Here is a 27,076-nt window from a genome sequence, read left to right as displayed (position 1 = left end):
ATCTGTACCTAGTGTCACTTTATCCACCTGCATGTAAACATTCTATGTATTTAAGCTTTCTTATGCACTTGCATTTATTGTATTTTTTATTTATTGTGTTCTTTATTTGATTGTGTTTTTTGTGCTGCATCGGAGTGACAAGTACTTCATTCTCCTTTACATTTGCATACTGGAAATTACATTAAACAATCTTGAGTCTTGATAAGCAGAGATTGTTGGGGCCTTGTCAGAGTTATTTGCGTCCTCGTTAGCCACTGACAAGGTCTCAGAAGACTGGAGAGTCACCATTGTTGTTTTTCTATTAATTGAGGCCAGGAGAAATAACCAGGAAATTATAGAACTGTCAAAAGAAATCAGTGGGGTGCAGAGCAGCTGGAAATGTGGGCAAGGAAATGATAGATGGGGTTTAATCCGGTCAAGTGTGAGATGTTGCACTTTGGGAGTCAAATATAAGAAGGAAGTATACAGTAAATAGCATGTACAGAGAGATCTTGGGGCACAAGTCCATAGCTCCCCAAATGGGGCAACACAAATAGTTCGGGTGATTAAAAAGGCTGATGGAATCAGTTGAGGTGTTGAGTATAAGAGTCAGGAAGTCATGTTGCAGTAGCATGAGGCCACATTTAGACGATCGTGTGCATAATTCTTTGCTGCATTACATGAAGGATCTGGATGCTTAAGACATGGTGCAGGAAGGGTTGGCTGGGATATTGTCTGGATTAGTGAGTAGTAGCTAGAAGGAGAGGTTGGGCAAACTTGGATTTTTTTTTTCTGTAGACATAAGAAATTTCAGATCTGGAGCCTAGAGAGGAAACAAACTGCTGGAGGAACTCTGTGTGTCAGACAGCTTTTGAGGATGGAAACGGACTGTTGTCATTTCAGTCAAGACTGCTCACCTGAATTGTTGTCTCTAGAGCATCAGAGAATATAAAAAGACCCCATAAGAAGAAGCTAGGCTTAAGCAGAGTGGCCATAGTGTGAGTGAGCCAGGGATAGAGTGGAAGGACTGAGGCTTTGACTCAAAGGGACTTGTAGTTTCTTTCTCTGGATGTCTATTAGTGTCTACTTAGTGTGATGAGAATGGGTCCAGGGTGTGTTCTTCATGTCAGATGTGAGAATTCTGGGAGACCTCTGAGATACATCCAGGTGCAGCTCATGTTAGGGAACTATGCCTCATAGGGGAGTAGGAGGAGGAGGAGATAGATAGAGGTAGTCACCCATTTGTTGCAGGAGGCAGATAGTGGTTGAAATCAGGAAAGGGAAAAGTTATAGGCAGACAGTACAGAGTATCCCTATGGCTGTTCCCTTCAATAACAAGAATACCACATAGGATACTGGATTCTGCTGGTGGGGACAACCTACTGGGAAAAGCCATGATGACCAGATCTCTGGCACACGGGGTGACTATGTTGCTCAGAAGGGAAGAAGAGAGAAGAGAAGTGCAGTGGTGATAGGGGATTCAATAGTTAGAACATAAAACACAGAACATAGACGACAGGACATTACAGACCCTTCAGCCCACAATGTTGTGCCGAGCATGTAACCTGCTCTAGAAATTGCCTAGAATTTCCCTACCGTATAGACCTCTATTATTCTAAGCTCCATGTACCTATCTAAGAGTCTCTTAAAAGACCCTGTTGTATCCTCCTCTACCACCATCTCTGGCAGTACATTCCACACACCCACCACTCTCTGTGTGAAAAACTTACCTCTGACATCCCCCCCGTACCTACTTACAAGCACATTAAGACTATGCTCCTCCCATTAACCTTTTCAGCCCTGGGAAAAAGCCTCTGACAATCAATGCCTCTCATCATCTTATACACCTCTATCAGGTCACGTCTCATCCTCTGTTGCTCCAAGGAGAAAAGGCCAAGTTCACTCAACCTATTCTCATAAGGCACACTCTCCAATCCAGGCAACATCCTTGTAAATCTCTCTCTATAGTATCCACATCCTTCCTGTAGTGAGGTGACTAGACTGAACACAGTTACTCCAAGTGGGGTCTAACTGAGGTCCTATATAGCTGTAACATTACTTCATGGATCTTGAACACAATTCCATGGTTAATGAAGGCAAACACACCATACGCCTTCTTAACTACAGAGTCAACCTGCGCAGCAGCTTTGAGTGTCCTATGGACTCGGACCCCAAGATCCCTTTGATCCTCCACACTGCCAAGAGTCTTACCGTTAATTCTATATCCTGTCATCATATTTGACCTACCAGAATGAACCACCTTACACTTATCTGGGTTGAACTCGATCTGCCACTTCTCAGCCCAGTTTTGCATCCTATCAATGTCCCACTGTAACCTCTTTCAGCCCTCCACACTATCCACAACACCCCCAACATTTGTGTCATCAGCAAAGTTACCAACCCATCCCTCCACTTCCTCATCCAGGTCACTTATAAAAATCATGAAGAGTAAGGGTCCCAGAATAGATCCCTGAGGCACACCACTGGTCACTGATCTCCATGCAGAATATGACCCAGAACATCCTGTCTCTTAATGTCTATATGCTCAAGTGTTTACGTCCCCGCTGTAAGTCATCCCCACAATTGCCAAGGTCCTTTTCCCTGGTGAATACTGAAGCAAAGTTTCATTAAGTATCTTTGCTACCTCCTCCGACTCCATGCACACGTCTCCACTATTTCACCTGACTGGTCCTATTCTCACATGGCTCATCTTCTTGCTCTTCACATACTTGTAGAATGCCTTGAGGTTTTCCTTAATCCTGCTCGCCAAGGCCTTCTCATAGTCCCTTCTAGCTCTCCTAATTTCATACCTAAGCATCTTCCTGGCAACCTTGTAATTTTCCAGAACAGTACCTAGTTTCTTGTACATCTTTTGTACACCGTGGTTCTTTTACCCTACCATCTTCCCCTGCTTCAATGGAACATGCATATTTGCCACTTTTCTCCCGTGCATTTCCCTGAGAATATGTGCTCCCAAGTTCCTGCATTTTTCACCCTATCTCAATTAAATATTTTCCCACATTGTCCTCTCCTATCACTCTGCATTGCCGTGGTAAAGGAGGTAAAGTTGTGATCACTACCTCCAAGATGCTCTCCCACCGAGAGATCTGACACCTGACCAGGTTCATTTCTCAGTACCAAATCAAATACAGCATCTGCTGTAGTTGGCTTATCGACATATTGCGCCTGGAAACCTTCCTAAGCACACTTAACAAACTCCACCCCATCCAAACCCCTTGCTGTAAGGAGATGCCAGTCAATATTAGGAATGTTAAAATCACGCATCACAGCAACACTATTATTATTGCACCATTAGGGATGCAGACAGGAAATGCTGTGGATCTGAAAGAGACACCCAGATGGTATGTTGTCTCTCAAGTACCAGGGTCAGGAACATCTTGGACAGGGTCCGCAACATTCTAAAGGGAGAGGGTAAGCAACCAGAAGTTTTGATTGGAGAATCAAGAACAAGAGGGAAGGATTTAATAGGAACCTGGGAGGGCAACATTTTTACGCACTGGGTGATCAATACGAGTGTCCCCTGCTTTTCAAACGTTCGCTTTACGAAACCTCGCTGTTATGAAAGACCTACATTAGTACCCTGTTTTCACTTTCAGAAGGTGCTTTCACTGTTATGAAAAAAAATCAGCGCGCGATAAAAAGATCAGCACGCGATAAAAGGCAGCACGCACCCCGAGCAGCTGCTCTCCCCCGGATTCGGAATGGCATTGCTTTAACACGTGCCTGTGAGCAGCCGTTTGCAAGATGAGTTCTGAGATATTGGAAAAGCCTGAAAGAGCTCGTAAGGGTGTTACACTTAGCACAAAACTAGACATAATTAAGCGTTTCGATCGTGGTGAACAAAATAAGGACAATGTGAGTTTGGCTTGTGGAAGCTGACAAAGATGATATCGAAGAGGTTTTGGCATCCCATGACCAAGAACTGATAGATGAAGAGCTGATGCAATTCGAAGAGGAAAGGATAACAATCGAAACCGAATTCAGTAGCGAAATGAACGTGAAGCAACTTTTTCGCTGCAATGATAAAGTACGACTTTAATTTTGAAAGGGTACGTAGGTTTAGGGGATATTTGCAAGATGGTTTGAGTGCTTACAAAGAACTGTATGGTAGAAAAATGCGCGAGGCTCAGCAGTCAAGCAAGCCTTCAACATCAGCCACAGCAGGCGACAAACCTCGACCTTCGACATCGAGGCGGGCAGTCATAGGAGAAGATGAGCCGCCTGCTCTAATGGAAATAGACAACGATGAGATGACACCCCAGTGTCCCACCACCCCAACACCCAGGCCCTGGACAGATACCGATTCACGGGGAATGCAGCAGTAGCCGGGACGCACCCAGCACATCTTTAAGAAAAAAGCCAAAATAAACAAGCTAATTAATTAGGTGCTGCCCGACACGTAAATGTCGGCCCAGATCAGAGGCGACGCAATCGGCAATCAGCACTGATCTGGGCCGACAGTTATGTGTCGGGTGGCACTTAATTAATTAGAATGTTTATTTCAGCTTTTTTCTTAAAGATGTGCTGTGTGCCTTCCGGCTACTGCTGCATGCTTCGCGGCAATGTATTGGTCGGCGGCCTGGAGGGTGGGGGCCACTGCACCACCCCAACCTGCAACAACTCAGTCTAACACACCATCATCAGTGTGCTCAGCACTGTCTTCCCAATTCCAGTAAGTGATACTACACTGTGCATACATCATTTCTACTTTATACAGGCTGTGTATTTTTACGTGTTATTTGGTATGATTTGGCAGCTTCATAGCTTAAAGGTTACTGGAGAGAGTGTTTTTGCCGAGAGCGCTTGCGTGAGATTTTCGCTTTGGAGAACAGTGCCAGCAATGATTGTGGAAAAGTATTTCTACTTTATATAGGCTGTGTATTTATCATATTATTCCTGCTTTTACTATATGTTACTGTTATTTTAGGTTTTATGTGTTATTTGGCATGATTTGGTAGGTTATTTTTGGGTCTGCGAACGCTCACAAAATTTTCCTATATGAATAAGTGGTAATTGCTTCTTCGCTTTACGACATTTCGGCTTACGAACCGTTTCATAGGAACGTTCTACCTTCGGATGGCGGGGGAAACCTAAATATGGAAAGAGCATCTGGGAATCTTCGTTAGCATGGACCACTTGGTCTGACGAGCCTGTTTCTCTGCTGTTTGACTCTAGCCCCATGACGTAGAAAAGTCGGTTACCTGTTCAAGCTCATTTTCCAATACCAGGTACAGTATGACTGCTCCTCTCACTGGACTATCCACATACTGTTCTGAGTAACTCTCATGGATACTTATAAAATGTTCTGGTATATTTAATCCATTTGCAGTAAGGTTCTAGCCTATATTGGGGAAGTTAATGTCACATGTTACATCTACGTTGTGATTGTACTCTTCCCTAATCTATCTGCATGTCCCAGTGGCAATTATAATCCCATCAAGATCACTCCTTTCTTAATTTTGGGTTCTATCTATATAGACTCAGTGGACGAGCCCTTCATTATGCCCGCTCTGAGTGCAGCTGTGATATTGTTCCTGATTACTATTGCAACACCTCCCCACACCAGCCTTTATCCCCCTTTCTATATGTTCTGAAGCATCAAACTGCCAGACCTCTCTCACTGTTAACCAAGTCACGCTAAGGGGCTCTCTCTCTGTTAGGGTGATAAATCCCCAGGGTCCGATAGGATCTATCCCAGGATGCTAAGCAAAGAAAGAGAGGAGATTATTGAGGTTTTGATGGAGATTGTTGCATCCTCTTTGGCCTTAGGTGATGCACTAGACTACTAGTGGTGGCATCCGTTTGTCTCGCGAGACCATGGATCTGCGCCTGGAAAGTCTTGCTTCAGTCTGTGTCAGAGCAGCGTCTGTTGTAGCTGTAGAGGCCCACACGGGAGTGACAGTCTCGGCTGCAGTGACCGCACTTGAAGCCACTGTCCTCCAGTGTTGTCTTGGTGCTGTTTTTCCGACGAGTGTGCTTTTCTTTAGCAGCAAGCCTCAGCTTCTCTTCTGCTCTTTTTAGACCTCTGTGTAGTTCCAGCCTCCAGTGAGAGTGATCGCTTGCGATGTCCTCCCACGTCTAGACATTCATTTTCAGTGACTTCAAGTCTCTCTTGCAAACGTCTTTGAAATGAAGATGGAGCCGCCCTTGTGCTCTCTTGCCGGAGGCCAGTTCCCCATACAGCAGGTCTTTCGGGATCCTCCCGTCTGACATGCGGTGTATGTGGCCCAGCCAGCGGAGACGGCGTTGTTGGAGCAGGGTGAAGAGGCTGGGTATCTGGGCGCAGGCCAGGACCTCATTGTTGGTGACTCGGTCAGTCCACATGATGTCCAGGATGCGTCTCAGGCTGCGATGGTGGAAGGCATTGAGACGCCGCTCTTGTCTGTAGTAGAGGCTCCAGGTCTCGCTGCCGTAAAGAAGTGTGCTGAGGACACAGGCCCTGTAGACTGCAACCTTGGTGTGCGTTGTCAGCTTTCTGTTCTCCCAAACTCTCTTTGTCAGCCTGGTGAATGTTGAGGCTGCTCGTCTGATCCGTCTGTTGATCTCGGGGTCTAGGGAGAGGCTGTCCGTGATGGTGGAGCCAAGGTATGTAAACTCGTGAACTACCTCCAGCTTGTAGTTGTTGATGGTAATGGCGGGGGGGTGCTCAACGCCTTGGCCCAACACGTTGGTTTTCTTCAGGCTGACGGTCAAGCTGAAGTCCTGACAGGCTCTTAAGAAGCTGTCCATGAGGCGTTGCAGTTGCTCTTCAGAGTGTGTTGCCAGTGCCGCGTCGTCTGCAAACAACATGTCCCTGATGAGTACTTCGCGAACCTTGGTTTTTGCCCTCAGCCAGAGCAGACTGAACAGCCTCCCATCTGATCTGGTGTGGAGGTAGACACCATCAGTTGATGTTCCAAAGGCGTGCTTTAGCATGACTGCAAAGAAGATGCCAAACAGGGTGGGGGCAAGCACACAGCCCTGCTTCACACGACTGTGGATGCTGAAGGCCTCCGAAGAAGAGCCGTTGAACTGAACGATGCCCTTTATGTCTGTGTGGAATGACTGAACTATCCTGAGGAGCCTCGGGGGACAACCAATCCTGGCGAGGATTTTCAACAGGCTGTCTCTGCTCACAAGGTCGAAGGCCTTCGTGACGTCAATGAAAGTAACGTAGAGTGGTTGTGTTTGCTCTCTACATTTCTCTTGTAGCTGTCGAAGGGAGAAGATCATGTTGATTGTGGAGTGTTCTGACCTGAAACCGCATTGGGACTCGGGATATACCCTTTCGGCTATTTTCTGCAGTCTGTTCAGGACCACGCTGGTGAAGACCTTCCCAAAGATGCTCAGCAAGGAGATTCCCCTGTAGCTGTTTCAGTTGCTTCTGTCCCCCTTGTTCTTATATATGGTGACAATGTTGCAGTCTTTCATGTCTTGTGGCACTGCTCCCTCTATCCAGCACTGGCACAGTAATTCATGCAGGTGGTTTAGCAGGACGCCCTTTACGCACTTGATGGCCTCTGGTGGAATGCCATCCAGTCCTGGTACCTTCCCAGTGGGCAGGCTGTCGATGGCTTTACTCAGCTCTTCGGCAGTCGGCAATGCATCAAGTTCCTCCATGACAGGCAGGCATTCCACAGCGTCTAGTGCGCTGTCCGAGATGCTGTTTTCTCTGGAGAAGAGTTCAGAGTAATCCTCCCCCCATCTCTCCACCTGCTTGCCTTTGTCATTGGTGGTCTCGCCTGCTATGGTTTTCAATGGTGCTGTCTTGCTCTGGGTTGGCCCGATGGCTTTCTTGATCCCCTCGTACACTCCACGAATGTTGCCTGTGTCAAACGATGATTGAATGCTTTCGCATAGTTGTAGCCAGTAGTCATTTGCACAGCGTCTGGCTGTTTCCTGGGCCTTGCTTCTTGCTGTCCTTAGTGCTTGCAGTGTTGCCTGGGTGGGGTGGCGTTTGCGCTCTAGTAGTGCAACACACTTCACCTCGATGACAGCGGTGAGCTTGAGCTCGCTTCAAACCAGTCCTGTGTCTTGCCCCATTTCTTCCCGAAGGCCTTGGGTGCAGTGCTGTGGATAGTGTCCCTGAGAGAGTCCCATCTCTGCTGAGCACCTCCTTCTGGTGGGTCTACAAGGAGAGCATCCTCCAGTGACTTGATGAACTCTGCAGCTCTGTCTGGGTGTTGTGTCTTACTGGCATCGATGCGCTGCTTGCCTGGAGGCTTGGCGCAGTACATCTTCTTTGGCCGAAGTCTGATCTTGCAGCAAACCAGAGAGTGATCCATGTCGCAGTCAGCTCTCTGAAAGGAGCGAGTCATGAGCACGTTTCTCAGGTGACGGCGTCTTGTGATTATCAGGTCTAGCTGGTGCCAGTGTTTGGAACGGGGATGTCACCAAGACACTTTGTGCTGAGCTTTAGTCTGGAAGTAGGTGTTGGTGACACACAATTCGTGGAGCATGCAAAGCTCCAGCAGTCGTTGCCCGTTGTCCTTCATGCTGCCAATCCCATACCGCCCCAGGCAGCTTGGCCAGGAGTCGTGGTCGGCGCCCACTCTGGCGTTGAAGTCGCCAAGTAGCAGCAACTGTTCCTGGCTTGGGATCTCCGGTATCATCATTGAGAGCTGGTCGTAGAACTTGTCCTTTGTGTCTTGTGTGGAGTAGAGGGTTGGGGCATAGACGCTGACAAGGTTGACAGACCCGTCGGATGTGTGGAGTCGAAGTGAGAATATCCACTCTGTCCCTTTCTCGCTAGGCTCTACCATCTTCAGCAACGAGTTCTTCACGGCAAAGCCGACACCATGCTCTCTGGTCTCGTCTGAGCCCTTCCCCTGCCAGAAGAAGGTATAGTCTCTTTCACGTAGGGTTTCCGATTCTGCCAGACGTGTCTCTTGGAGCATTGCAATGTCCACTTGGAGTCTTGACAGTTCATTGTTAGTCACTGCTGTCTTGCGTGTGTCGCTGAACTCCCAAAGGTCATCTGATATACCGGTTGTCATGGTCCCTATATTCCAGCATCCTAGTCTATGTGCTGGCTTCTTTCTTTTGTCCTCTAGTTGTGCTTGGTGCAGTGTTTACATCTGCAATTCGGGCTACTTGTACCCCTAAGCCCCGTGCACCCAGTGGAGCGGGCAGACCGTGGCGGGACAGCACCTAACTGGCTGGGGGCTGCCCTGCTTGAGGCTGGCAGTAGCTGTCCCGTGAGACGCGACGGTCTCTCCCTCCGTCGAAAGCAACTCCTGGCGCCTTGCTCTACGCCAGTCGAGCACAGGCTTATAACCGGCAGGCCGCTGCTTTCCGTGTTGTACCGTTGCGGTGAGGCGATGCTGGAGTGTCCTCTCCAGGGCACAGGCCTGGGCAAGGTTGTATTGAAGACTGGCAATTGCCCATGCTGCAAGTCTCCCCTCTTCACGACACTGATGTTGTCCAAGGGAAGGACAAGGGCCGATGCAGCTTGGCACCAGTGTCGTTGCAGGAGTTGCCAGAACGAGGTTGAAGGCAACATCGGACTGCGTTAGAGACTCCAGCTCCGGATTTGTCCTCAGAGCTTACTCCCAAAGCCTTTCCCATCAGTGGGTATGGCCGCAAGGCAGTGGAGGTTTGAAATCAGAGTTTCCCTCTCTTAGATGGACTGCCTTCCCAGGCTGACGAGCTCCACCTACCCGAAGTACTGGTTTTAAGGCGCCAGGACCCACCGTCGCCCCTTCTCCTGTCAGTAGAAGCAGTTCCGCCAGGCATAGAGGCTAAGCCACACCAGAAGGCCAGGAGTTCGACTTAGTTGTCAGAGGCTATTTTGAGGCGCATGCCGTGAGGAGCACTTTTAGGTAGTGGGAGCTTGTCCCCACTACCACTCCTCGGCTCGACAACCTTGGAACCATAGACTACTAGAGAATATCTAACAAAGTATAAAACAGTACATCGCAAGAACAGCCTTTTTGGCTCATGATTTGAATTGAATTGAATTGACTTTATTTCTTACATCCTTCACATACATGAGGAGTAAAATCTTTACGTTATGTCTCCAACTAAATGTACAATGTGCAATTTATAGTAATTTATAATAAATAGTACAGGTTTCCCCCGCCATCCGAAGGTAGAGCGTTCCTATGAAATGGTTCGTAAGCCAAAATGTCATAAAGCGAAGAAGCAATTACCACTTATTTATATGGGAAAAATTTGTGAGCGTTCGCAGGCCCAAAAATAACCTACCAAATCATGCCAAATAACACATAAAACCTAAAATAACAGTAACATATAGTAAAAGCAGGAATGATATGATAAATACACAGCCTATATAAAGCAGAAATACTTTTCCACAATCATTGTCGCACTGTCCACCGTAGTGAAAATCTCACGCAAGCGCTGTCGGCAAAAACACAGCACAAGCACTGCTGGCAGAAAATCGCACACAAGCGCCATCGGCAGAAACACTCTCTCCAGTAACCTTTAAGCTATGAAGCTGCCAAATCATACCAAATAACTCAGAGAAATACACAGCCTATATAAAGTAGAAATAACGTATGTACAGTGTAGTATCACTTACTGGAATTGGGAAGACAGCGCAGAGCACACTGATGATAGTGTGTTAGGCTGAGTCGTCGGAGGTTGGGGTGGTGTAGTGGGCCCCACCCTCCGGGCAGCAAACCGATACCAATCCGTGAACCCTGCAGTGGTGCAGCGGTGGCCGGGACGCACCCAGCACATCTTTAAGAAAAAAGCTGAAGTAAGCATGCTAATTAATTAGGTGCCGCCCGGCACGTAAATGTCGGCCCAGATCAGAGGCGATTGCAAATCGGTATCTGTCCATGGCCCGTTTGCTACTGCATTCAGTTTCGATTGTTGTCCTTTCCTCTTCCAATTGCATCAGCTCTTCATCTATCAGTTCTTGGTCATGGGATTCCAAAACCTCTTCAACATCATCTTCGTCAGCTTCCACAAGCCAAACTCGCTTTGTCCTTACTTCGTTCACCACGATCAAAACACTTAATAAAGTCTAGTTTTACGCTAAGTGTAACACTCTTACGAGCTCTTTTAGGCTTTCCCGATACCTTAGAACTCATCTGCAAATGGCTGCTCACAGGCACGTGTTTAAGCAACGCCAGCTAGAATGCCGTTCCGAATCCGGGGGAGAGCGGTTGCTCGGGGGCATATGCTTTTTTTTTGCGTGCTGCTTTTTTTTCACGCGCTGCTTTTTTTTTGCACACTGCTTTTCCCACGCGCTGCCTTTTTCCGTAACAGTGAAAACACCTTCTGTTAGCGAAAACAGGGAACTAATGTAGGTCTTTCGCAACAGTGAGGTTTCGTAAAGCGAACATTTGAAAAGCGGGGGACAACTGTATGTACAACAAGACAGTCACCATAGCATAGAAATACAATTGTATCAGCGTGAATTAATCAGTCTGATGGCCTGGTGGAAGAAGTTGTCCTGGAGCCTGTTGGTCCTGGCCTTCATGCTGTGGTACCATTTCCTGAATGGTAGCAGCTCGAACAGTTTGTGGTTGGGGTGACTCGGGTCCCCAGTGATCCTCCAGGCCCTTCTTACGCAATTGTCTCTGTAAATATCCTGAATAGTGAGGAATTCACATCTACAGATGTGCTGGGCTGTCCACACCACTCTCTGCAGAGTCCTGCAATTGTGGGAGGTACAATTCCCATACCAGGCAGTGAAGCAGCCAGTCAGAATGCTCTCAATTGTGCCTATGTAGAAAGTTCTTAGGATTTGGGGGCCCATACCAAACTGTAGGTGGTGACAGAGTCATGGGTATACAGAGAGTAAAGGAGGGGCTTAGTAAACAGCCCTGAGGGGCACCTGAGTTGAGGGTCAGAGGGGCCAATGTAAGGGAGACCACTCTTACCACCTGCCAGTGATCTAATAGGAAGTCCAGGATCAGGCTGCACAAGGCAGAATGAAGACCAAAGTCTCTGAGCTTCTTGTCAAGCCTGGAGGGAATTATGGTGTAAAATACTGAACTATAGTCCAAGAACAGCATTCTCACGTAAGCATCCTTCTTCTCCAGATCTGTAAGGAAGGTGTGTAGAGCTGTGGCTATTGCGTCATCTGTTGATCGGTTGTGTCGGTAGGCAAATTGTAGGGGATCCAGTGTGGGTGGTAGCAAGCTGCAGATGCAGTCTTTGACCAGCCTCTCAAAGCATTTGCTTATTATTGAGGTGAGTGCAACAGGACGCCAGTTGTTCAGACCTGTTGCCTTGGTCTTTTTTTGGTACAGGGACAATGGTGGATGTTTTGAAGCGGGGGGCACTCTACACTGCAAGAGGAAGAGATTAAAAATGCCTGTAAGCACACCTGCCAATTGTGCCGTGCACATCCTGAATACCCGCCCTTGGATGCTGTCAGATCCCACAGCCTTGCGACTGTCCACTCATTGGAAACACCTACGTACTTCATCAGGCCAAGGTTCAGATAACCAAGGTGCAGGTCACATCGGTGGCTGTCGTCAGGGCTCAGTGTTGGCGACATTGAACCAAACGTAAAAAAAGATTTAGCTCATCAGGGAGACATCCAGCAGTGTTGGAAGCACCACTGCGTTTAGCTTTGATGTCTGCAATGGTGTGCAGACCTTGCCATAAGCTACATGTGTTATTGGTGGAGAGTTGTGTCTGCATCTTGTCCCTGTATTGTTGTTTCGCTGCCTTGATGACTGCGCAGATTGTAGTTGCATTTCTTGAGTTCCTGTTGGTCACCAGCAATGTAAGCTCTGTGTCGTGCTGTAAGTGCTGCTCACATGGAACTGTTGATCCAGGGTTTCTGGTTTGGGCAGACCCTGACCAATTTTTGGGGGGAGCCACGTCCTTGATGCACTTCCGGATGAAACTCATGACCTCTTCGTGAACTCAGAGACATCCTCATCATGAGAGACATTCCAGTTGACGTCATCAAAGCAGTCCTGTAGCGTGGAAATGGATTGGTCGGACCAACAGTGGACAGTTTTAACTGTGACCGCCTCTTGTTTCAGCTTCTGCCTGTAGATCGGCAGAAGCAAGATGGGGGAGTGATCCGACTTACCAAGCGGTGGACGGAGCAGCGCTCTGTAAGCATTGTGGAAGGGAGAGTAGCAGCGATCAAGTACGCTCCTCGTGTGCACACTTGGATGTTTTGACAAAACTTCGGAGCGACCTTTCAGCTCTATTAAAATCACCAGTGATGATGAATCAGCCTCTGGGTGTGCAGTCTCCAGAATGTTGATGGTCTCCTACAGTTCCGTGAGAGCCAGGTCAGTAGTGGTCTGAGGTGGAATATATACGGCTGTGATAACAGCCGTGAACTCCCTGGGCAGCCAGAAGGGTCTACACAGCAGCATAAGGTACTCCAGATCCAGGGAACAAAAGGATTTGAGGGCATACACATTCTGGGGGTCACACCCAGCATTGTTGATCATGAAGCATACCCCTCCTCCTTTACTCTTCCCAGAGAGGTTTGTTGACCTGTCCGTCCAGAACAGGAAGAACTCTGAGGGCTCGGTGGCATGGTCCTGTATCTCCTCCATCAGCCAGGTCTGCACAAGGCACAAAGCATTACATTTCTTTGTTTCCCGCTGCTAGGAGATTATGCCCCTCAGTTCACACAGCTTATTGTCCAGACACTGAACGTTAGCCAGGAGTACGCTGGGGAGCAGTGGCCGATTAGCACACTGGCCCTTCTCCCTCGCCTCCAGCACCGCTTCCAAGGTAGCAGTGGTGTAACAAATGAGCCTCCCATGGACCGTGTAAACAGAGGTTCCCAGTGTCGAAAAGGCGGCACGTTGTGTGTAAATGCCATCTTGCCGATGTTCGGATCTGATGTGATTATCAGCTTCTTGAACAAGAAATGTGAAGGAAATTGCAGAAATTAGCAGTACACTGTAAAGTTGGTACGGAGCTTGCAACGTGGCCAGTGTACAAGACACCATCTTGTCTGTTGGTGATTGCCAAATTAAACTAACCTCATCAGCCTGCACATGGTCTCTATAGCTCTATCTTTGTCCGTTCATTTGTCTGTCTGAATGCCTGACAGTAATTTTTCAATCACTTGCCACGAACTGTATAAAAAAACTTCACCCATACCTCAACTGTAAACTTTGCCCCATCACGTTAAATTCATATCCTGATAAAAGATTCTGACTGTATAGTCTATCAACTCCTCTTGTAATTTTATAAACTTCTGTCAAACTGCTGTCATGCTCTGATGTTCCAGTGAGAGCAAGTCAAGTTTGTCCAACCACTGCTGGTAGCACGTGCCCTCTAATCGAGGCAACATTCTGGTCAATCACTTATGCACCCTTTCCAGTGCTTCCACACTCTTCCTGTAATGTGACAACCAGAACTGCATGCGATACAGATGAATTTTCCATTAACACAGCGAGGTCCTTTCCCTTGGCTCCATCTCTTGGTAGCTTAATCCTTCAGTCCATGCTATCAATGATTTGTGCCATTGGCTAGTTTGTAACTGTGGCTTTCCATCTCATTTAGGTTATTTAAGGATGTCATGAAGATATTTTCAGAGGCCATTCGGCCCTCCAAGTCCATACAGGTTCTCAGCAAAGTGCTGCAGACATTCCCATTACTTCAATCATTTTGTTAATTATTTTCATTGGATTGCTGTGAGGTGAATTGCTGGTTACCAATCCAAGGAATCTCTAATCAGTTAAAGTTTTCATAATATTCAGACACAGAAGAGATTCTGAAGATTCTGGAAATCTTGAGCAACACATGCAAAATACAGTTTGTTGGTCATGAACTTCTTGACTGCAGACGTTCAGGTGAATGGTCTCTAATTCTTTGCTTTCTCCCTTACACCTTTCTTAAACAGCAGAACCAGCCCAACAATAACCTCAAGGTTGAAATCTTCATGTCTTTTCCAATCTGAAGGAATTGTTTCCACATGCAGAAAATACTGAAAATTTTGTGTTTGAGCATCTGTAAAACTGCCATCTACTTCCATGAAAATCTGTATTAAAAACTATCCACATCTGGGGCTTGATCATCGCTTGTTTTCATTTCTTTCTTCAATATGGAAACTGGTTTTATGTTATTTTTGATGCTATTTTACAGCAATTGATTTACTTATTTTTTCAATATTTTCATGCATTGCATTGTACCGCTTTGCTAAGTTGACAAATTTCATGATGTATGCCGGTGATATTAAACCTGATTCTGATTCTGATGTGTACCAAAGGAAATAACAGTTTCCTAACTGGTTAACATCTTCTTCCATGTACTGTTAGTGTAAAAAATTCACTGTCGAGACTGTATTCCTATTTTTGACATTTCTTCCTTCACTTCAACAAATCCCCTAAACTATTTCCGTGTCCTGGGAATTTGCTTGGACGCTACTCTGATCTCCTGTTGTTTTGCCCTTTTGCAAGTTTACACATTTTCTGTTGCATTGTATTGAAGTCAGACGATGAAATCTCAAAACTTTATAGATCTCCCTTTGGAAAGCTGTGCTGAGCTTCACCATGTTGTGGTCATTAGAGTGTTAACTAAATCCAGTTAATATGTATCTATTATTAAAGAGTATAATGATGTAGCAGTTCGCTGCAAAAAAAAGCTTGAATGCACTTCAAAAAATGCAGTCATTTCAGTGTGCTCACTAATCTACTTGAAATGTAAATGTCCCTCCATACTACTGTCACTTGGCTTTGTCTGATCCCTGCATTTTTTTGCATTATATCACTTCACAGTTGTGGCAGGGGGCTGTGCCAGAGTCCCAAATCCTTTTCTATTTCTTAATTCAACCCATGAAGTCCTCACTGTCTGATTGCTTTCCAATGTTGTCTGTCATCATTGAAATGATTTTCTTTGACTATTCCTTCACACTCAGTTTTTATCTATATTTGCTCACATAATCTCCAGGAATGTCATGCTGCCCCATCCCAGGAATAGCTTCCACATCCAACTGCCTGAGATTAATCTGCTTCTATGATTCATTCAACATTTATATTCCTGTCTGTAGCTTGGCTTTGGATATTTAAGAATGCTTGTGTTTCCATGATTTCCTTTGTTTTATTTGTCTGAAGAATTGAGTTGAATTAGTGAGTAGTCTGCATTTTTCATTCTGAACTTTCTTTAAGGTGCTTACAGTTTTCAACAATACATTCAGGATAGGAAGCCTGGATGCAGGCAGACAGATTTAGAGAAAAAAAATCTAAAAACCAAGAAAACTGCTGATCCTGAAAATCTGAAACTTCAGAAAGTACTGGGAAAATTCTGCAGGTTAAGTAGTGTCTGCAATAGAAGAACAATTAATCCTTCAAATCTTTCATCACAAGTGGAACAATAAGAAAATAAGGGTGTTAGAGGGGGACACATGATGAGAACAGGAGGAGTGGCTGTGATCAGGTGACATAGATGCTACTGTGGCTGTTGCAAATTTGTCTAGACTGCTGATTTGTACTGAAGAGCTGCAGATAGAGAGTGAAGCATGAGGACAGAAGAGAAGTGAGCAGTGCTGGAGGAGATGCTAAATGCTGGATAAATGCTGGATATACAGATGCTGGAACCTGGAACAAAAACAGATCAAGCAGCATTTGTGGAGGCAAAAGAAAAAGTGAATGTTTTGAGTTGAAACCCTGCAACAGAACTGAGAGAGTACAGGGATCAACTACCTGCCTTTCTCCCACCCGCATACAAATTCTGGTCATCCTAATGCAGGGTTTTGATCTGAAACATCAACTACTTGCTTTAACCTCTAAAGACACTACTTGACCACCTGAGTTCCTCCGGTGTTCTGATTTTATTAAAGACAATGCTGGATATGCCCTGCAGGTAGGGCAGCACCTAGGGAGAAAGATATTGTGAGTTAATGAAACAGGCTGATAACCCGGCATCAGAACTGATCCGCTCTGACACAAATTGTAAAGGCAGTTTATCTGTAATTGCTGAATTCGATACTCAGTCTGAAGTGCTGAGTGGCAGTATAGTGAATGCGCCTTAAGTTGGCCTCTGCCAGAACTGGGTAAAATGTAACTGAAACAGTGATCAGAGTGAGAGTGGGATGGGAAGCAAGTGCATTCACTAGCGCTGCTGCCCCTGGCCCCAGTGTGATCCTGGCCTCTAGTACACAGAACACATTATGTCTGTGGCACTGTGGGGTTGTTGCAGGTGCTCAGGTTTGTTCACATCTTCCAGAAGATGCATCCAGGGGTACATTAATGTATTACTTTCAAGGACCAGTTTCCATGACAGATCGTATCTCCTGTACATTAGACAAATGAAAACCAGACAGTCTAAGAGGGAGACCCATAGAAATTTCTAGCATTTTCTATTTCTGTTTGAGGAGAAATATTCCTGGTTTTTTTTTTTTGCTCATTGTCATTCCCAGTTTCCTTTCTGTTCAGTGGCATAGTTGACAGTGATATTGGTTCCCAGGCCCAATCATCATCTCCAGCACTGTCTGTGTGGAGTTTGCACGTTTTCCCTGAGACTGCCTGGGCTTCCTTTAGGTCTCTCTCATATCCCAGAGACAGACAGGTTGGCAGGATAATTGGCTGCTGTAAATTGACCCAGTGGGTGGTAGAGTCTGGGGGGGAGGGGAATAGGAATGTGGGGAGAGTGAAATGGGATTGGTGTACGTGGGTGGTTGTTGGTCAGCATGGACTAGACGGCCCAAAGTGCCTGCTTCCTTGCTGTACGACTCTAAATAACTTGAAATCCTAGAGGTTCCAGTGGGTGTGCTGACCACGCCTGGCTGCTCACAGTATTCAACTCTAGAGCTGCCAAAGCAGGTAACAAACCCAGGAGAAAGGCACTTGGTTATTGCCTAATTTGTGTTTGGTTTAGGATATATGTTTGGATTGCCCTCATTTTCACCACCATCAGCAATATCTGTGATTCTTGTTGTTTGCCGGATCACCATTTTACCTTTTCTGTTCTAGTGGGAAGAAGTTAGTGGATACGATGAGACCATGAACACAATCAGAACATACCAGGTCTGCAACGTATTTGAAGCCAGTCAGAACAACTGGCTCCGCACCAATTACGTCAAACGTAGAGGGGCCCAACGCATTCACGTGGAGATGAAGTTTTCTGTCCGTGACTGCAGTAGCATTCCTAATGTGCCCGGCTCTTGTAAAGAGACTTTTAATCTCTACTACTATGAATCTGACACAGATTCAGCAACCAAGACAACTCCACAATGGATGGAAAATCCGTGGATGAAAGTTGACACAATTGCAGCAGATGAAAGCTTTTCCCAGGTGGATTTAGGAGGGAGAGTGATGAAGATTAACACAGAAATCCGAAGTTTTGGCCCAGTGTCGAAGAATGGTTTTTATTTGGCATTTCAGGATTATGGGGGATGCATGTCACTGATTGCGGTCAAAGTCTTCTACCGAAAGTGCCCATGGGTCATCCAGAACGGAGCGATCTTCCAGCAGACTCTGTCTGGAGCAGAGAGCACATCTCTGGTAGTGGCTCGGGGGACCTGCGTCCCCAATGCTGAGGAAGTGGACGTGCCCATCAAACTGTACTGCAATGGAGACGGCGAGTGGATGGTCCCCATAGGCCGCTGCATGTGTAAGGCTGGCTATGAGTCGGTGGAGAACGGTACTGCCTGTCAAGGTAAGAGCATGTCTGTTCACTTGCTGTGATTGGGCAGTGGGGAGTGGGGAGCTGAGCCAGTGCAAGGGATGGGGTTACTTTCATTTTTTTACATTCTTCCCTGCGTTTGAAGGTTTGCAATTTATTACATTTCCCATCAGGAAATAGAAATTCAAAATTTGGAAACAAATTCAAATATAACAAAGAGTATTTTAATACAATAGTACAGAACAGATCAGAACAGCCCAGATTCACAGTACCTGTCAGTGTTATCATTCATGGAAATGGAACTGTGCAGAATCTGGTGCTGAGCTCTATTAGCATCATTCAAAGTTCAATTATTCAGGATTCCCAGCTATGCAGAGCAATGAACTGCAGGTAAATAACAAATGTATCAGATGGTGCTGGGTGTGTCTTCTGTGTGATTGTAACAGACCATTCTCTGAAGTCTCCACCACCTTCCATATGGTCACACCACCATACACATCTTCCTCTCTCCTCTTTCAGAATTCTGTTTCATTCCCTCCTTGAGTCCATTCCCCCACTCCCCTTTGCATGGCACTTTCCATGCCCTCTTATCTCTCCCCTTCCCACAATCCAAGTGAACAAACATTCCTCATCCCAATAACCATAGTATGGTGACCAGCACTGGAAATTCAGTATTCCAGGGTCATATCCAAAGGAATCATCAACTGGGGAGAAGGTGGTGGAGAGTGACAGTGATGCTGCGGATAATGGTATGGAGTTGGTTTATTATTCCCCTCTGAAGGGTATGAAGAGACAAGTGGGAGCAGTCTGTTGTACCCAAGATGTTCCTCACAACAAGTTCACATACAAGTAGGAAAACACCACTGGAACTTGTCACCTCCCTGCTCCTGACACTATTCCCACTCAGCCCTCCTTCTCCATCTGCCTGTTATCTCTCCTTACTGGCATCCACCTATCGTTCGCCAGCAACCGCTTAACCCCTTCCCCTTGCTATCTCCCTTCTACTTCCCATCCAGATTTTATTCCTAATGCCACAACCGCCTGGTTGGGAACTTGACAGCGTTCCACTCCCCTCAGTAAATTCAATTCCTTTGTACCTATTCCAACCTCCCCTCATGGCGTACAGCACTCTTGGGTTCCTGTTGACCTACATTCTGCCTCGTTTTTTCCATCCACCATGGTGCACACCAGTACCCCCTAGTCCCCCTTACGATGGCCCATTCCTCATTTTGGAATGGGGAGAAAAGACTTTTATCACAGATAGGAGGGGTAAACTGAACTATTTTGGTAGATTGCGCCGGCCCACCAGGATTTGGAATATTTTGCTGCCATATCCCAGGCCTCACAATATACCATGAGCGTGACAACTCACTTCTGAATGACCCAGAGGCACCTGCTGTTCCTCCACCCATGGAACATAGGACCCAAGTCAGGTGGCTAGTCCGAGCTACAGACAGGCTCACAATGCCAGTTTTGCTGAATGCTGGAGATGCCTGTGTATGGTAATGTAATTGGGAGAAATGTAGATAATTTACAATCGCTGCCATTGAGTTGGGGTTTTGATTTAAGAGGTTGGTCTGACATGATGACTTTATTACGGAAAAGGTTGTTTAGTGTACTTTTTTTGTGTCGGTTTTGGAGTTCAATCAAATGTGTTCTGGGTTTTGTTAAACATATTTATTTGTGGAAACCTACATGTTCACAGTGCAAACCAAGCTAGTTCCAATTTCCTGCATTCAGACTATGCCTCTCCAGGCCCCACCCCTTAATATTTCCATCCAAGTGCTTCTTAAATGATACTATTGTATCACTTAAATGATATTACTGTCACAATTTGAAGTAGTGAATGAGAGAGAGATATTGTTGCAAGATGGGAGCAATTTGTATTTGAGAAGGAGGTGACAGTGGAGCTGTTATTGTTGGAGTGGGCCAGTGTTAAAGTGGGAGGGTTTGGCAAGAACAGGCGTGGTCAGGCACAGGCAGAGATTCTAATTAAGATTCTGTTAAGTTTTTTTTCACTTTCTTTGTCTGTAAGTACAAGTTCTAGGAGAGCTCCTGTCTCCTTGATAACTACAGCTACACAAAGTGCATCGAGCTGCAGCTTCTTAGAGACTGTCTTAAGGAATTGGACCTGCAGCTCGATGACCTTCAACTCATACAGGAAAATGAGGAGGCGATAGGTAGGAGGCAGGTAGGTGACTGTAGGAGAGGGAAAGCGAATAGGCAGCTAGTGCATAATACCCCTATGGCCAATCCCCTTAATAATAAGTATACCACTTTGGATACGATTGGGAGGAAATAATCTACCGAGGATAAGCTGCAGTGACCAGGTCTCTGGGGAAGAGGATAGAAGAAGAGTGAAGTAGTAACAGGGGATCTCATAGTTAGAGGAGTAGACAGGAAATGAAAAAGAAGTCCAGATTGTATCTTCCCTCTGAGGTGCCAGGGACAGAGATGTGTCAGATCAGGTCCATAGCATTTTACAGGGGAAGGGTGAGCAGCCAGAAGTCATGGTACATATTGGTACCAATGACATTGGTAGGAAAAGGGAAGTGGTCTTGAAGAGGGAATCTCGTGAGTTTGGTAGAAAGCTGAAAAGCAGGACATCCAAGGTAGTAATCTCTGGATTGCTGCCTGTGTATGTTCCAGTGAGGGTACACATAGGATGCTTTGGCATATGAATGAATTGGTGCAAGGGCCAGTGGTTGAGTTTTCTAACTCATTGGGATCACTTTTGGGGAAGGTTTGGCCTGTACAGAGTACAGGTTGCACCTGAACCCAAACAGGAAGAATATCCTTGTGGGCAAGTTTGCCAGAGCTATTGGAGAGGGTATAAACTAATTTGACAGGGTGATGGGAACTGGAGTGATAGGGCTGAAGATGGGGTAGTTGGTATACAAGAAGATGCAGTGTGTAGTGAGACTGTAAGGAAGGGCAAGCAGATGATAGGGCAAAACTGCAGTCAGTGGAATGAAGTAAACAAGGAGGCAAAGTCAAAAAGGGTGATGAATACAAGACTGAAGGTATTATATTTGAATGCAGTCAGTATACGAAATAAGGTGGATGATCTTGTAGTGCAGCTAGAGATTGGCAGATACGATGTTGTGGGCATCACGGAATCATGGCTGAAAGAAGATTATAGTTGGGAGCTGAACGTTCATGGATACGCATTGCCAGATTGGTGCAGGATCCCAAGAGAGGGAGTTTGTAGAATGTGGATAGCTTTTTAGAGCAGCTTGTGGTTGAGCCCACTTGGGGAAAGGCAGTTCTGAATTGGATGTTGTTAATTAACCAGATTTAATTAAGGAGCTGATGGTAAAGAAACCATTATGAGGCAGTGATTATAATATAATAGAATTCATTCTGCAGTTTGAATGGGAGAAGATAAAGTCAGATGTATCAGTATTACACTGGAGTAAAGAGAATTACAGAGGCATGACAGAGTGCAGGTCGGTGGGATGAGGTGAGAGTAAGAGTTTGGCACGGACTAGAAGGGTCGAGATGGCCTGTTTCCGTGCTGTAATTGTTATATGGTTATATGGTTATATGACAGAGGAGCTGGCCAAAGTTGATTGGAAGGTGTCACTATCTGGGGGCAATTCAGAAGACACAGGATAGATACATGCCAAAGATGAAGAACTATTCTGAAGGGAAGATGAGGCATCCATGGCTGACAAAGGAAGTCAAAGACAGCATTAAAGGAGAAGGAAAAGAGAGAATGAACCTAATAAGTATTTTGCATCAGTCTTCACCGTGGAAGAGACCAGCAGTATGCCAGAAATTTGAGAGATTCAGTGGGCACAAGTAGAATTAGTTGCTATTACTAAGGTGAAGGTGCTTGAGAAGCTAAAAAGTCTGAAGTTAGATAGTCACCTGGACCAGATGCCTTTGACAAGGTGCCACACCCGAAGTTGCTAAACAAGATAAGAGCCCATGGTATTACCAGCATGGGTAGAAGATTGGCTAACTGGCAGGAAGCAAAGAGTCAAAGTAACGGGAGTTCATTCTGTTTGGCTACCAGTGCCTATTGGTGTTCCACAGGAGTTATTCTTGGGACTGTTTCTTTTCACATTATATGTTTATGATTTGGATGATGGAATTGATGACTTTGTGGCCAAGTTTGCAGATGTTATGAAGATAGGTGAAAGGGACAGGTAGTGTTAAGGAAACACAGGAGGCAGGGAGCCTGTTGAAGAATTCGGACAGATTGGGAGAATGGTCAAAGAAATGGCAGATGGAATACAGTGTAGGGAAGTGTATGACCATAAGACCATAAGATATAGGAGCCATTCAGCCTATTGAGTCTGCTCTGCCACTCCATCATGGCTGATCCTGGACCCCAGTCAACCCCATACACCTGCCTTCTTGCCATATCCTTTGATGCCCTGACTGATCAGGAAACTATCAACTTCCGCCTTAAATATACGCATGGACTTGGCCTCCACCACAGTCTTTGGCAGTCCATTCCACAGATTTACTACTCTCTGTGCCCTCTAGTTCTGGATACCCCCACCATAAGAAACACCCTCTCCATATCCACCCTCTCTAGTCCTTTGAACATTCGGTAGGTTTTAATGAGATCCCGCCCCCCCCCCCCCAACCCACATTCTTCTAAATTCCAGTGAGTACAGGCCCAAAGCTGCCAAGCGCACATCATATATTAACCCCTTCATTCTCGGAATCCTCCTCGTAAACCTCCTCTGGGCTCTCTTCAATGATAACTCATCCTTTCTGAGATATGGAGCCCAAAGTTGTTGACAGTACTCCAAGTGCTGCCTGACCAATGTCTTATAAAGGTTTGGCAATATCTCCTTGCTTTTATATTCTATGCCCCTTGAAATAAATGTCAACATTGCACTTACCTTCTTTACTACAGATTCAACTGTAAATTAACCTAAGTCCCTCTGCACCTCTGATGTTTGACCCTTCTCCCCGTTTAGATGATAGTCTGCACTATTGTTCCTTTCACCAAAATGCATTATAATACATTTCCCAACACTGTATTCCATCTGCCACTTTTTTGCCCATTCTTCCGATTTTTCTAAGTCCTGTTGCAATCGCATTGCTTCCTCAGCACTACCTACCCCTCCACCTATCTTCCTATCATCCATGAACTTTGCCATAAAGCCATCAATTCCATTGTCTAAATCATAGTCAAACAACGTGAAAAGTATCAGTTCCAATACTGACCCCTGAGGAACATCGCTAGTCACTGGCAGTCAACCAGAAAAGGCCCCTTTATTCCCACTCGCTGCCTCTTGCTTGTTGGCCATTTCAATATCCATGCCAGTGTCTTTCCTGTAATGCTATATCTTGTTAAGTAGCTACCTTATCAAATGCTTTCTGAAAATCCAAGTAAATTACAACTACTGCCTCTCCTTTGTCTACCCTGCTTGTTACTTCTTTGAGGAACTTGTAACAGATTTGTCAGGCAAGATTTACCTTTACAGAAACCATGCTGACTTTGACTTATTTTATTATTAGTCTCCAAGTACCTCGAAACCTCATTCTTAATAACAGACTCCAACACTAACCCAACAACTGAGGTTAGGCTAATTGCCTTCCTCCCTTCTTAAAGAGTGGAGTGACATTTGGAATTTTCCAGTCCTCTGGGAGCATGCCAGAATCAAGTGATTCTTGAAAGATCATGACCAATGCATTTATTATCTCTTCAGCAACCTCTCTCAGTACTCTGGGATGTAGTCCATCTGCTCCAGGTAACTTATCCACTTTAAGACTGTTTTCCTTTGTAATAGCAATGCCATCTACTCCCTGACACTCACGGACCTCTGGCACACTACTAGTGTCTTCCACAGTGAAGATAGATGCAAAATACCCATTAAGTTCATCTGCCATTTCTTTATCCCCCATTACTACCTCACAAGCATCATTTTCCAATGGTCCAATATCAACTCTCACCTCCCTTTTGCTCTTTATATAACTAAAAAACTTTATGTATCCTGCTTTATTGGCTAATCTGTCTTCATATTTCATCTTTTCCCTTTGTATAGCTTTATTAGTTGCCTTTTGTTGGAATTTAACAGCTTCCAAATCATCCAGCTTGCCACTCACTTTTGCTACCTTATAAGCCCTTTCCTTGGCTTTTATGCAGTCTTTAACTTCCCTTGACAACCACAGTTGCCCCCCAGTGCCATTTGAGAACTTATTTCTCAGTGGGACATACTTATCCTGCACCTTGTGAACTATTCCCAGAAACTTCAGCCATCTCTACTCTGCCAACATCCCTGCCAGTATCTTCCAATCCACCTGGGCAACCTCCTCTCTCATGCCTCTGTAATTTCCTTTATTCCATTGCAATACTGATACATGTGACTTATGCTTCTCCCTCTCAAATTGCAGTATGAATTCAAACATATTGTGTTGAGAGTGAAGGGGCAAAAGTTTAGGGGTGACACGAGGGGGAACTACTTTACTCAGAGAGTGGTAGCTATGTGGAACGAGCTTCCAGTAGAAGTGATAGAGGCAGGTTCGATTTTAGGTATATGGACAGGAAAGGAATGGAGGGTTATGGGCTGAGTACAGGTAGTTGGGACTAGGTGAGAGTAAGCATTCGGCACGGACTAGAAGGGCCAAGATGGTCTGTTTCCGTGCTGTAATTGCTATATGGTTATACTATGATCACTGCCTCATAAGTTCCTTTATGTTAAGCTCCCTAATAAGATCTGGATTATTATACAACACCCAATCTAAGATTGCTTTTCCCTGTGTTGGCTCAAATACAAGCTGCTCTAAAAAGCCACCTTGTAGGCATTCAACAAGATTGCAATCTGACACCAATCTGATGTGCCCAAACCCCTTGCATATTGAAATCCCCCATTACAATTATTTCATTACCCTTATTACATGCCTTTTCCAGCTCCGTTTGCAACCTCAATCCTACATCTTGGCTACTATTTGGAGGCCTATATATGATTCCCATAATGGTTTTCCACCCTTGCAGTTTCTCAACTCCACCCACAAAGATTCACATTTCTCTGACCCTATGTCACCTCTTCCTAAAGATGTAATTCTTTCTCTTACCAACAGAGTCACACCACTGCTTGTGCCTTCCCTCCGTCCTTTTGATATGAAGTATATCCTCTGATGTTAAGCTCCCAACTATGGCCTTCTTTCAGCTATGACTCAGTGATGCTTACAATGCCATGCCGAGTTATTGTGCCACGAGTTTGTCCACCTTATTCCAAATGCTACATGCATTTTAATACAGTACCTTCAGTCCTGCATTCTTTGCCCTTTTCAATTTTGTCTCTGTGGTACAATTTAACTCTTTATTCTGTCGGCATTTGTACCCAGTTATTGGCTTGTCCTTCCTTACATTCATGCTACACCCACAATCTACTTGTAAACTTGTTGGCTCATCCTGGTTCCCATTCCCCTTCCATATTAGCTTAAGTCAGTCTCAACAGCTCTATGGTCATGCACTTTATTAGAAAAAATTAAGGCATAGACTATTTTATAATCTGAGATGTAGAGGGACTCGGCAGTGTAGGATTCCCAAAAGGTTAACATGCATTTAGAGTCTGTGTTAAGGAAGGCAAATTCAATTTTAACTTTCATTTTGAAAGGACTAGAGTATAAGAGCAAGGCTTTAATTCTGAGTATTTATAAGTTATTGGTCAAACCACACTTGGAGTATTGTGAGCATTTTCGGGCACCTTCTCTTAGAAGAGATGCAATGATATTGGAGGAGGTCCAGAGGTCATTCATGAAAATGATTCTGGGGATGATAGAGTTAACTTGTGAAGAATGTTTGATAGCTCTGGGCCTGTACTTGCTGGAGTTTAGAAGAATGAGGGAGGACTTCATTGAAACCCATCAAGGATTGAAAGGCTTAAATAGAGTAGATGTGGGAAGGATGTTTCTTATTGTGGTTGAGGTAGGATGAGAGGGCACAGCTTCAGAATGGAAGGATGTCCATTTAGAACAAAGATCAGGAATTTCTTCAGCCAAGAGGCAGTGAATCTGTGGAATTCATCGCCACAGTTGGCCGTGGAGGCCAAATCATTGGGCATATTTAAGGCAGCGGTTGATAGGTCATTGATTAATCATGGCATCGAAAGTTACAGGGAGATGGCATGAGAATGGGATTGAGACGGATAATAAATCAGCCAGAGCAGATTCCATGTCTGACTGGCCTAATGCTGCCCCTATGTCTTATGGCCTTATGGTACAGTACATGCCTCAACCACTTCCTTTGGCAATTCATTCCATATACCCACCAGCCTTTGCCTCTCTGGTCATTTTAAATCTTTTCCCTCTCACCTCAAATCTCCCCTTCCCTTGGGATAAAATCATCATGGTCCACCTTATTTGTGCCTCTCATTATTTTGAACATTTCTATCAGGCCTTTCATCATTCTCCTACGATCCAAGGAATAAAGCTTAGCCTTTTCCAAGCTCTCCCTATAACTCAGGCCTTCTAGCCTTGATAACATTCTCATAAATCTTTTCTGTTCTCTTTCTAGTTTAACCACATTTTCCTATAACAATGTAACCAAACTGTTGACAGTATTCCACGCACAACTTCAACATTGACTTAAATGTCTCTTAAACAT

General features: G+C 45.3%; 1 protein-coding gene across 8 annotated transcripts in view; it reads left to right on the top strand.

Moving 5' to 3' along the window:
• The window catches only part of LOC140188781 (ephrin type-B receptor 2), a 490,120-nt gene that overhangs the window by 281,783 nt on the left and 181,261 nt on the right, over positions 1–27,076 (top strand). For all 8 annotated transcript variants that reach the window (XR_011883390.1, XR_011883388.1, XR_011883389.1 and 5 more), the window contains one exon: positions 17,850–18,534. Coding sequence is in view for 5 of the 8 variants with exons in the window: in XM_072245411.1 (XP_072101512.1) it covers positions 17,850–18,534 (685 nt within the window). In the remaining 3 variants the exon portion in view is untranslated. The remainder of the gene's footprint in view (positions 1–17,849; positions 18,535–27,076) is intronic.

Source organism: Mobula birostris, chromosome 27, assembly GCF_030028105.1.
Source record: "Mobula birostris isolate sMobBir1 chromosome 27, sMobBir1.hap1, whole genome shotgun sequence".
In the NCBI taxonomy this organism is placed as follows: Eukaryota; Metazoa; Chordata; class Chondrichthyes; order Myliobatiformes; family Myliobatidae; genus Mobula; species Mobula birostris.
This window is presented reverse-complemented; position numbering and strand designations above follow the sequence as displayed.